Source organism: Brachycentrus maculatus, unplaced genomic scaffold, assembly GCF_059751285.1.
Source record: "Brachycentrus maculatus isolate JH-2025_06_01 unplaced genomic scaffold, ASM5975128v1 h1tg000023l, whole genome shotgun sequence".
In the NCBI taxonomy this organism is placed as follows: domain Eukaryota; kingdom Metazoa; phylum Arthropoda; class Insecta; order Trichoptera; family Brachycentridae; genus Brachycentrus; species Brachycentrus maculatus.
The window spans coordinates 157,501-170,725 of record NW_028280777.1 but is presented as its reverse complement, the minus strand read 5'-3'; the positions used below and the strand labels follow the sequence as shown (position 1 = coordinate 170,725).

General features: G+C 29.5%; 1 protein-coding gene across 20 annotated transcripts in view; it reads left to right on the top strand.

Moving 5' to 3' along the window:
- The window catches only part of LOC148313087 (uncharacterized), a 225,759-nt gene that overhangs the window by 153,727 nt on the left and 58,807 nt on the right, over positions 1–13,225 (top strand). For 12 of the 20 annotated variants that reach the window (XR_015838332.1, XR_015838331.1, XR_015838328.1 and 9 more), the window contains 8 exons: positions 24–125; positions 2,083–2,213; positions 2,729–2,801; positions 2,894–2,929; positions 6,918–7,137; positions 8,815–8,929; positions 10,343–10,375; positions 12,292–12,357. Coding sequence is in view for 17 of the 20 variants with exons in the window: in XM_088268225.1 (XP_088124351.1) it covers positions 24–125; positions 2,083–2,213; positions 2,729–2,801; positions 2,894–2,929; positions 6,918–7,137; positions 8,815–8,929; positions 10,343–10,375; positions 12,292–12,357 (776 nt within the window). In the remaining 3 variants the exon portion in view is untranslated. The remainder of the gene's footprint in view (positions 1–23; positions 126–2,082; positions 2,214–2,728; positions 2,802–2,893; positions 2,930–6,917; positions 7,138–8,814; positions 8,930–10,342; positions 10,376–12,291; positions 12,358–13,225) is intronic. The other 8 variants (XM_088268173.1, XM_088268191.1, XM_088268158.1 and 5 more) reach the window with 4 other exon arrangements.

Genomic DNA, 13,225 nt, shown 5'->3' with positions numbered 1-13,225 from the left:
GAAGGTCTAACTTTTAATTTCAGAGGGTCAATTACCTAGAGGAGCAGCCTATCTTCAACAAGATAGAGAGAGAGAACCGCCGAGAGATAGGAGGTCACCTCCTCGTTATAATCAGGGGGAACCTGGTAAGTTAAAAAAAAAACTAATTTATACAATGTATGTACCGTAGAACGGGGCTACTTGAACTTTGATGTGTTACTTGAGCCCAGTACAAAAAAATATTTAAATCTGTATTTGGTCTACAATAATGAACGTATAAGTTTCACCTGTCAGGGAAACAATCAATGTGTATGTCGATGCATTTATTATTGTAGACCAAATACAGATCTTAATATCTTTTTTGTACTGGGCTCAAATAACACATCAAAGTTCAAGTAGCCCCATTCTACGGTACGTATATATGTTTGTATATTTTATTGTGTCCATATATATTTATGTATTTCCTGAGATGAGGTATTTTGAAAACAATATTCCCAGTGCTAAATTATTTCGAGATGAATCTTACATACATTTCATGAAGGTTTCATTATATCGCTCACTCCTTTCAAGAACGTCATATATCAAAAATCGTCAATTTTCCGTTGTGCATGTTTTCGGAATTCCCAGAAAATGTTCTATATCCCAGCAAAAGAGGCGTGTTTTTAACTTAATATTTACCCGCTACAGGGCAGAAAGTGGTGTTTTTGCATTTTGAAGAAAAGGCGTTGTTTAATTATTTTTTAAATTTACTAAACATTTCAAATGGAGAAAAAACTTTCAGGTTTGACCTAAAAAGATCTGTTTCACAGTGAAAAGTTCAATAAGAGGCTTGATTTTTATTTTTAATACATTGTATTATATTTTTAAACTTTAAATTGTTCTCCTAAAAAATCAAATTTCATTTATTTATGACGTTCTTGAAAGGAGTGAGCTATATGTCATTTAAAAAAAATCTGATTAAAAAAAAATAAAAAATAAAATTAACCATAAATGAAGTAGAAGAAATAACGTTCTTAATATAGTTTTAATTAAACCATAAATATAACTTTTGAAATTTGAGTAGTGTGGTTATCAATCATGGGTAGAATGGTGAATGTAACATGTGTATAAATTAATTACTTTAACCAGCCTATAACAGATCGTTTGTCCTGCAAATGCATGTATTTTCAAATCTTTCTTAATTTTTTAAGAAAAAGACATTTAATAAAATAACCTTTATTATATACTTGAAAGCACAAATTCTCCCTCACAACTCAAAGCAGTCCTGCTTCTAAAGAATTATAACTATAACTAATATATTGTGTAAGCAGTTTTTTTATGTGTTTAATATTTTAACGTATTTCGACGCATTCAACATCATTATCATATACAGATTTTGATGTCGGACGTATCATTTTACTTTTTTTTAAATTATTTATTTGGCAGTCACCCAGTGAAAGGATGTTTCTGCCAGTGTCAAGTACTATTTTTATTTACAAACAAAAAAATAATAGAAAAAAATAATAACAATTAATGCAAAATTTCATAGTTTCAATGCTTTAAGCTTTATCATTTTAGAAATTATGGCCGCAATTCTAGAATTAGGTTCAGAAAGAATGGTGGATACTTGGCTTGGATTCCTGCCCGTGTTAAGCTATTTAGAAAGTTCTCCTTCTCTGTTGTATCATTTTACTTGACGTAGGTCCTTCAATAACTTGATGAGGTGATCCTGGAACTATATTAAATATCATTCATCCATCCATCTATGCTTCATTGATCTCCCTATATCGTAGTCATACAGGAGAAAGTGACCAAGTGCATTATTTACAAAAACGTGATCATTGACTATTTCATATCTTTTTAGGTTAATATTGCCCTGAAAAAATCCCAAAGGATTTTAAATTTGGAAGTATAATATAAAGACTTGTTAAAAATGACCAACTGCATTGATGTTTATTTTCTTGCCAAGCAAAAGTGACTTAAATCGCCCTCCTGAATATTTTACGTTTTGTTAGTTGGTCACTTTCTCCTGTGCGATTACGATATGTTCTTCATATTTCTAGATCTCCAGTTCTCGGCCCAATTTTGTTCAAAATAGTTTATTATCTTGAAATTATTTTACAGTATACTCTCTGAGAAGAGAATACGCGAGTGATACGGAGAGCAGTGTGAGCAGACGTAGAATGGTTGAACCCAAGAAGTATGAAGGCATAGGACCAACTACTAAAGAAGGAATGCCGATCGTTTTAAGATCTGTAAGTAATTTCAGAGTTGATTTATGAATCTTGATTAAAGGGTGCATTTATTTATTTTTATTTTTAGCTTACTTAAGTGAAAACCTCTAATTGGAATCTTATTTTTTTAATTTTATTATATTATCTTATTTTTGTTCAATATTCTGTTGGTTTTCTAATAAATACATAAGTAAATAAATAAACTTCTGCAAAAATGTCTGGGCTTAAATGGAAAGTAAAATAAACTTCTTCAAAAATCTGAAAAAATGTATCTATGTATGTTTTTCATTTCTACGGGAGGTAGTATTAAAATAGTTTTATATTTCAGTTATTAATATCATAATATCGAGGTAACTCAGACGTGGCCATTTGCTTGAGTTTTTATTAAATACTTTTATCATATTTAATCGACACATACTACATTTTTTCTTACCCTCTTTTGCACCTAATGGTAAATAAGGCATTGCATTAAATTGACGCAGTGTGGAGTTTATTTATGAAATTTATTTTACTTAATTGAATGTTTCATTTTTCAGGAAGTGAAGGAAGGCAACCAATCGAAATGGTACAAGAAGATGTACGACACTATTCACAGAAACAAGTTCGACGGTAATTTACTTTATACTTTCCCACTTTTTCTACACACAGAAAACAAAGTAATCTTCATAATATTCATTGTTTCGATTTATTTATTTTTCCAGACGATTATGTGACTGTCCGATACAAATCACGTAGAGGTGAATATCCTGTACATTGGAGTTATTTCCTTTTTTTTAATTTCTAACATTCACGCATCGGTGGTAGATTTATTAAGGGTTGAATTCAGCTTAATGAAAGTAATCACGTACGTAGTTTAATAGTTGATTAATCAACATTCAATTATTTTGTAGAGTAGTTTAATCAATTTGAACTAACGGTAGTTTTTGAAATAATAATAAAAATATAATAAATATTTAATTGCTATTCGAAACGCTGACGTTATAAAATTACGAAAAATCTTATAATTACAATTAACTTTATTGTAATGTTTACTGGTTTGGAAATAATCAGTTGACGCTATAATTACGCTTTATTCAGATAGAATATAATTGTTTAACAAAGTTGCTAAAGACGTTATAAAAATAAAATAAAAATTGACTCGAATAAGTATTAAAATATACGTTGGTCAATCGATATCTTTATTATAAATTAAACCCGAATTTTTGAAACAAAGTTTTATGTTGTCATAATTTATTTTTTCAATTGGTTTTTCAACTAAGTGAGAAGGTAGTCATGAAAAAAATATACCGATATTTTTATATCCACAATTTCGTGCAACATTTATTTCTTTAAAAAATGCGTTTATTTTAATAAGAGGTTCAATGCAAAAAATATATTTCTATAATATATGCAACATCTAAGGTTATGCGAAAAATCATCAATTAAAATACATAATTTTTATCGCTACGTTTTACTTCAAATTAAGCAACGCTTTAGAATTCATCCCTTGGTGTTAGACTGTTATTGCTTCATTGGCTTCAGATGTTAGATAAATAATAAAGATCTACGATTTTTTTTCGTCTTTAGGAGTTGAAGGGCATCGATTACATACGAAAGTTAACTTTTTAACTGCATTTTGAAAAGAAGTTTGTTTTACCTGTTGATGAGAACATTTTTAGTTCTCGAAACTAGTCGTGTTTACATTAATAAACTCAAATGTAGTGTTATAAAGGGTGGGCCGTCTAACGTTTTTGAATCAGCTATAAAAAAAATTCTTCTTCTAAAATTGGCACGACTGGCTTTACAGTACCCTTTTCGATCAACTAAAATTTTCATTCATTCATTACACAGCTGTCCAAACGTAAAACACAGTAATCGACATTTTTTTGTAGTACGTTTTTATTTTGCATTTTTGGACTAAGTAGATTCTACTTATTCCAAAAATGCAAAAAAATGTCCCTTACTGTACTTTGAGTTTCGACAGCCGTACATTTTCCATTGTTTGGACTTCAATCTAATGAATAGCAGCTTTGATTTCGAGGTCTCGATCATCTCTATATAAAGTATGAAATGTAAAGTATTTTATATGTACGTATTTTAAAATTATATTTTTCTACAAAATAAATACCAAATCAAAAAGTTATATAGTTAACTAAATAAAAACATTTATTGGTATTTTATATTTATTCCGAAAAATGTTTTCAGAAAGGAAAAGATGCATTATTTTCATTTTCGTAAGGACAAAGTATCCATGTAATTAAATTAATAACTTTCGTATGGAATCCTATCAGTGGTATATAAAAATAATCATTTTTAATCATAAATCTGTCATCTAAACCAAATGCTTTGTTTTGTATATCGTACATAAATTTCAGGTTTATTTTTACTGGGTGTATAAAAACAAACGGAATCACAAACTAAAGCAATTATAATATATTGATAATGTATCATAATGAATTAAAAAATACGTTTTTCAGAAAAACCAATTATAAATACAACAAAAGTATCACAATTTGAACTTGTCCGAATTAGTTGAATCGCGCTTTAAAATATGAGATCGGTCCTTAAAAAAATTATCTAAAAAATATTTTTCAAATGCTTTGCAGATTACGTTTCAATGTTGTATTGTTTACACTAGCACAGCTTTAAATGATCTATCATACAAAAAATGTATTATACACTTTACAAATAAATCACTGTTTTAGATATTTTAATTTAGAACACAAATATGATTGAAAAATACACGCATATTTTAGTTTGAAACTAACAAAAACAACAACTATTAACTCCAAGTATCTCGATTCAACACAAACGTTCATATTTACATACATTTTTTCGCTTAAAAACTAGCATTTTAAATAAAAAAAATCACGCTTGGTTTTCAACTGCATCAAAATGCTTCAAAAATGCTTTATTTTTTAATATTGTTTTTCGCTTTTTTTAATTCTCCTCAATTGTTGTCCTCATTGCTGAGGGACATGACCATCCTCTCTCCTTGTCCGCAAAACATTTAGTGTAGTTGTCCTCCACGTCTCCCGACACACTACCACACAACATCGCTCCAACCACTGATGAACTTGATGGCTTGGGGATCTTCCTCTTCTTCTACTACCTTCAACCCCTTCCATCACCATTAACTTTTCAATGATTAACTGAAAGTCTAGACTCATACAGATGATTTTAAAATTACCTGATCTGAAATAATATAAATAAACTTTATTTAAAAAAAAATATTAAATAATTGTTTTCAACAAATTAAATAAATAAGTTTTTTATTGTTTATTTTCTTTATTGCTTATTCTGAATTAATTATGGCTTTATTTATTAACACCCACTCTTTTTACAGTAATGAGATTGTTTTATTTTACAATGTAGGTATATATTAGTATATATTACTATAGTATATATTACTTTAAATTGCCTACTCTAAATCACTATACATGGATCACAACACTGACCTATTCAGACATTTATATATATTTATATATATATATATATATATATATATATATATATATATATATATATATATATATATATATATATATATATATATATATATATATATATATATATATATATATATATATATATATATATATATATACATATATATATATATATATATATATATATATATATATATATATATATATATATATATATATATATATATATATATATATATATATATACATATTCTTGAAAACTATACGAAACACAAATCAAAATTTCTAATTCACTCATAAATCATCACTTACCCCAAAAGATAACTGAAATTAGATAACACTTTAGAAACAAATGCTTTTATTATTACATTATTACATTATTATATATTATTACATATATTAGTAGAAGTTACACAAGATTAATATTGAAATATAAATCTTGTGTAACTTCGAATCGGGATACAAATGAGAAAAGTGAAGGAATTCAAGGTGAAGGAAATTGCAGCTTTTTGGGAAAAGGAATGGAGGAGTAATAATTGTTACTGAAATAGACCAAAAATTACAAAAGCCAGGTGTAAGCCCGGGGATACTCAGACTGCCAGCTTCTTTTATATAAAGATGATATATAGATGTTTCATATCAAGTTGAGACACCTATAATATTGACATCTCATACTATACTACTGCTCATAATAATCCAGTGTCTGATATAGAAAATAATATTAATATGTATTCCATATTTTTCTTCTTGTTATCAATATAATAAATACACAGTTATATTCAGATTTGCAAATATATATTTGCAAATACGTCAAAGTTTAACATTGTGTTCGCAGGACGAAACAACTGACATTTTAAAACGTAAATCTGAAGAGAAATATTGATTGACGATGTATATATCGTAGTCGTACAGGAGAAAGTGACCAACTAACAAAATGTAAAATTTTCAGGGGGCCATTTAAGTCACTTTTGCTTGGCAAAAAAATAAACATCAATGCAGTTAGTCATTTTTAACAAGTCAAAAATTATATTATACTTCTATGTTTAAAATCCTTTGGGATTTTTTCCAGGTCAATATTAAACTAGTAAGATATCAAATAGTCAATAATCACGTTTTAGTGCACTTGTTAAATGCACTTGGTCATTTTCTCCTGTATGAGGACAATATATATGATCCAATTTCAAAACATTGTGATTGATTCACCATAACTTCACTAGAGACATCTGTTGTGAGATTGAAGAAGATTTTAAGCTGAAACATTATGCATATTAGCATTTCAAGTTTCGTTTTGACGCAGCGCACCCGTCGGCGCTGCACCCTGGGCCAAGGACCAACCAGTACGCGTACTTCGACCCGCGGTCGGGGTACCTCAGCGAGCCCGAGGGCGGCAAGGGGTGGGCCAGCGACGCGTACGACAGCGACGCCTCCTGCAAGCCGCCCGGACGGAGGCACTCCACGCTCGACAGGAGGGGCAAGGAGAACGAGGTCACCAGCGAATACATGCCTAGCGTCGGAAAGTAAGTACATAGACCAAGGATGGCCAACCCGCGGCCTGCGGAGCAAATCACACATTTTTTCCCTTAGTGTGCACAAAACCACCAAAAGAACATTCCATCGTGCGTAGTTCGTATCATATCCCATATATGGGGGTATTTCACTATCCTGATAATTTCAGGACCCGTAATGGCGTCAAGTAATAAAGACATTGGACTAAAAAGAGAACAGTAGCAGAAGAACTGAAAAGTTTTTAAGACAGATGGACTGTAAAATAATTTTTCGTGGAATTTAAAATAAAGCCAACATGAAAATTGGTTTGAAAAGTACCTAATAAATATGTTTATATATATGTTTATATATATATATATATATATATATATATATATATATATATATATATATATATATATATATATATATATATATATATATATATTATATATATATATATATATATATATATGTATATATGTATATATATATATATATATATATATATATATATATATATAGCTTTTTACTGAGCATAAACTCTTTTATTAGAATGAGAGGTCCGAATCCTGGATTTTAATCACACACTTGAGGAACGCCAGAAAATATCATTTTTATTTTTATTATTTAAGCTTATAATTTGACCAGATAATTTATTTACAGGAGTTATTCGTAAATGCCCAGACTTCCATATTCTTCTTCATATTTAATGAGATGTCGAAAAATAATAAAAAAATAACTCCTGTAATTGGAGATAATCCAAATTTTGTGAACAAGTACTTGGACACACTCAAAATGTTGTAAATATTTTTTCCAGACTCTTCTTTGGACTTTTTCAATCCGCTTACTATCGGGGACAATGTCATCGGCCCATATTTTCTATGGCCGGCCTATTTTTCTTTTCATGTCTCATAGTCTCCACTGCATAACTCTGTATACCCATTTGTCTCGCAACATGATCTGCCCATTGCGATTTTAGTCTAGTAATACGCTATACCATACCAGCAACTGTTGTCCGGCGTCTGATTTTCTCGATTTTCTGATGATCTCTCAGACCTCTGCCTGGCATTTGTCTCTCCATAGAATGCTGTGTACGTTTTTCTTTTGTGTACATTTTAATTTATGTATGATAAGTTTTATTCATAAGAGTAAATTGCCAAATGATGGCATATATTGGTCACATGCTACGTGATTGGTGAGATCTCTCAGAGTTATTACTACATGGATCTACAAGACCCAAAGGACAGAAACATATCAAATAAAACCTGACATATACCTCTTTTTATCAAAATAACTTTATTATTGTACAATAAAATTGCACAACCTGCTTCCATTATCCATAAAGTCGTTGAAAATAGAAACTAAATTTAAAAGAGCTTTTCATTATTGGATAGATCTGAAATAGATAGCATTATTCAGTCATGTCGTATTTGATTGCTTGTCATAAACAGTTTTTCTTATTACAATTTTTTAATAAATATTGTAAAATGTGTATTCAAATGTAACGTTGTGTCAAAATTTCAAAGGAAATGATGGATAACATAAGGAGATTCAAAATGTTGGACAAACGATATTCAGACCACCGTTTTTCAAATTTCATCAACTACCAACAGACCGCTATCACAAATTATCGCTAAAGAATTCTAAATATTTCCAAAAATGTATATCAACTTATCATAACTATATTATTGTAATATTTTTCACAGGTACAGTACTCTTGCGTCAGCGAAAGCGAGCCAGGAAGTTTACAAGAACCAACCGGGACGCATCGAGGACTATGTTCCAGGACGATCGTCTGTTGTCGACAAAGAGGCGAAACAGGTAACACATCATCACAATAATACCTTTTATGGGGGCAATCACACAACCATAAATTCACAAAATCACCTAACAATTGACATGTCACGATCGCCTGAAATGTGGCAAAATTATTACTTTTTTATTATGTAAATGCGGGTTTTTTTTTCGTCTAGAATCCTGTGAAATATGCCTCCTATTCGATATATTTCATATTCAAAATGAAAAGAAATCTTTCTGATATCTTTTCTATGAAAAAAAACCCCGATGAAATAAATAATTTCATTAAAAAGCTTTTTAATAGGCATAAAACGCTTCTAAATTATGCTGTTAATCGTGTAGTAAAAACATTGATAACATTTCAATGGTGTTTTTTTTCGTTGGACAAAAATCACTACTCGGTAGTAAAAGGTATTTATTTTTACATTTTAATTTTCAAAGGTATTTTCTTGGTATATACCGCGACTTAGCATATATTTTTAAACGTGTTTCGATGCATTTAAGATCATTATCAAACACAGTATGCGAAGCTTGTCTAAATTTAAGAAATATAACTTGGGACGTTGAAAAATGGAGAGGGGAAAGAAGTTGTTTGTTATTTTTTATCAGTAGGACCATTGACAAAAGACTAAAGCTTCCACCTTATTTTATGTCCCTACTGATAAAAAAAAACAGCCTTCAATTCCTCTTTTAGGGGATGATTCGAAATTTAAACAGCTTCAAATTCAGCTCTAGTGATAATAACGTTAAATGACATCTCATCAAAGATGAAGAAGAATATGGAAGTCAGGGCATTTACGGGGCTGACGTCCGTCATAGGCTGCTTTAAGTGATCACTTTACGCACGTGTAACATTCACCAATTCTACCCATTATTGACAGCCATACTACTCAAATCCTTGGAAGTTCTTTATATATGAACCAATTTAGAAACCTTGTAAAAAAATAATATGAAAATAACTCCTGTAATTGGAGATGATCCAGATTTTGTGAACAAGTATTTGGACACATTCAAAATGTTGTAAACGTTAAATGCATCAAAACACGTGTTACGATACATCATAAAAGATATTGGTATTTACCAAGAAAAAATTTAATAAAAATTGTTATATTTTACCTCAAATTGATTATCAAGTTACTACAGTAAGATATTTAAGTAAAAATAGCCTCATAATATTTAATGAAACCACGTTCGCAAGATAAAAGCGCACTGATTTACGAATATAACTGTGTACTTGATGATAAAAGAGAAGTACATAATAGATTTTTAGTTTAAAATACACATTTTCCATTTTATACACAGTTCTACACGTCACCGCGAACTCACGTACAAGTTTGGTTTTTGTCATAGTAATGGGTTTTAAGGCTTTATATTTTGTGTATGTCCTGAAATTTATGCTACATAATTATATTATTATTTTGATGTCTTTCTTTCTAGTGGTGGGACGAGGTTATGGACATATTTGACGGGGTACGATAACTTTGATATAATATTTTCATATTTTTTTAACGATATATCCAATATTTAATCAATGAAGAATAGCACCTAGAAAACACATAGATATATAAATATAAACACATTGTGACTTTATCAGTTTAGATTTAGATTTTAGAAGCTTTTAATATACACACTTATATATCATATAGATTTTGTTTCAATAAATTAATTTACATTGCATTTTTAATATTACAAGAATATCTATGCAAAAAAAGAGTTGGTTATTTTTTATACAAATAGTAAAATAATAATTGTTTAATTTTTAAAATTTATGAAAAAAATTCCGTACTTATTCAAATGATTTATGATAATTATAATGTTTGATTAATATTTACATATAAAAACATTAACATTTTACACTTAACACACAACTTTACACTGCTTTTACGTTAATATTGCTTGTATATCAGCTACATTATTCTACAGATTCTTAAACAATATATTCAGACTTTTTCGTTAATAAAATAATATGTATTAATTTTTTTCTTAATGAAACATCTTTTTTGGTGTGGTACTAATTTTTCTGGTTTTGGGAAACACTTACACACATAATGCTATAATATTTCTTTATGTGTGCAATTAATAAAAAATACCATAATAATAATTAAAAAGGTAAAAGAAAAACTGATCAAATGTCATTTTAATTGAAATTTTACTGTGTAAATACCACCATTTCTTAAAAATAAAAAAATTATAACACGTGTTTCAATGCATTCAGAATAATTATCGAACATCAAAAAATGCTGAATAAATCGAAACACGCGGCATAATAGATTTTAAGAAAAATTGCATTTACCAAGTAAACTTTAAATACAAAATGGATAGATATTTTTACAAATACAATGACGAATTAATTTATAAACTATATACATACCATTACGTTTGATAAACAGAGACTTCAACGAAAAATAAATTTTGTCAATCTTTTTATAATATATTTCAAAACTTTCATTCTTTGTCCGATAAACTCATTATGAACATGGCTCTTATACTGGTAGCCGAAACGTTGATGAGAGGAAATAATAAATGGTGAACCTAAAAAATGCATTATAGTAATAACTTTAAAAATTTGAACAAAGATTTACTTTTACATTTTTACTTTTGTGTTTTTTTAAACGACATTTTCGAACGCTTTAAGCTCATTAATTATAAAATAAAAGAATTCTCTTATTGTAACCCTTAACTACACCCAATGGTGCATAAGGTACAACATATTATATAAGCAGTGTTATCTCAATCGTGAAACACTTGATGAAAAAGTGATCAGCCCTACGCTTCATGTAATAGTCTGGGGTAATATTAAATAAATATTTCACTTAAATGATTTGCTTCATTCAAACCCTTATCCGCACCCCAATGGCGCATAGGGCACTGCATAATTCAAACGCAGTGTTATCTTGATCGTTTAACACATGAAGGAAAGGTGATCAGCCCTCCGCTTTAGGTACCAGTTCAGGGTAATATGGAATAAATATTAAAGTGAAAAAATCACCCTGGGAATCGAACCCGGACCTCCAGAACGGTAGCCGAGCGTACTGACCATTACACTACGGAGGCGGACAAAAATGATTCACAAAATGATAATTCAATTTATTTAAACCCCCCCTGGAAATCAAACCTGGGACCTGCAGGGCAGTAGCCAAACGTATTGACAACTAGACTAGAGACGTAGACTGAAGGCGGAATTGAAGAAAATTAATAATAATTATTCTACGTTAAAATTTCACATCCACAAATTCACTGCTACTGATGGTATCACAAAACACACATTTCAACACTAATACAAAAATCCATTATGTTCCCTTTCGAAAATTTGTGTCACCTAACCCGATTGGTTTTCCCCCTTCCTCTGGACCTGCGGTGCCTCCCTCCCTATCGGGTGTATAAAGTGGTTGGACGAAAATTCTCCCTTGCCGCCCTACAGCACCCTATTCGCGAGGGCCCTCCAAAGGAGTGTAAGATAACAGCCTTTCCCTTAACACCTCTTCTTTACATCGTCTTGTGGCTTCTTTGTCGTCCCTTGTGATCCTCGCCTTGTATGTTTACCCCGAGCCTTGTGCCCAGTAATCATTATAGCCACTTTTTGTCAAAAATTGTGAATTTACTTAATTAGTTTTGCATTAATTTTTATCAGTTTTGCATTATTTTTCATCACTTTTTTATTACTTTATCTGTATTTTATTAGTTTGCATTATTTTATACCAATAATGTTTGAGAAAATATTATATATTTGAATAAAGTATGTATAAGTAACGAGATATAACAAATTTTTGTTTAAAAATTTGTCGCATGTCTTTTTATAGAATATTGACAAATTAATGTATAAATAAGCTAGTTGGAAGGTATTGTTATTAGCAATAATCTTATGAAAAACAGTAGGTACTTACAATAATTGATTTTTTAAATTAAAAATTTATATTATTTTCCTCAGTATAATATATCGTTTATATACTCGTACACCTGAATACAGAACAATCTTAATAGCATTTAAGTAAATTTTACAGGGGACTTAATAATTTTTTTTTAAATTGTATTTTCTTCATCGTTAAGTAATAAAAATAAAAATTACTTTGGATATAATGCGCCATTTTCGTAATACTGTAATACTATATTATTTCAAGAGCTCTTCGTAGTATTTTTTTTTTACATTTAGATTCAAACCGGTTTATTCAAATTAAAGAAAAAAACTACATAACTAAATATGTAGTATAAATAACACAATGCATGAATAAAAATTCAATTGACTTGTATGCGACAAACGATACTTCTGCATTCAGATAGAAGTTATGTACCGTATATTCTTCTACAAAAGTTGGAACTGTG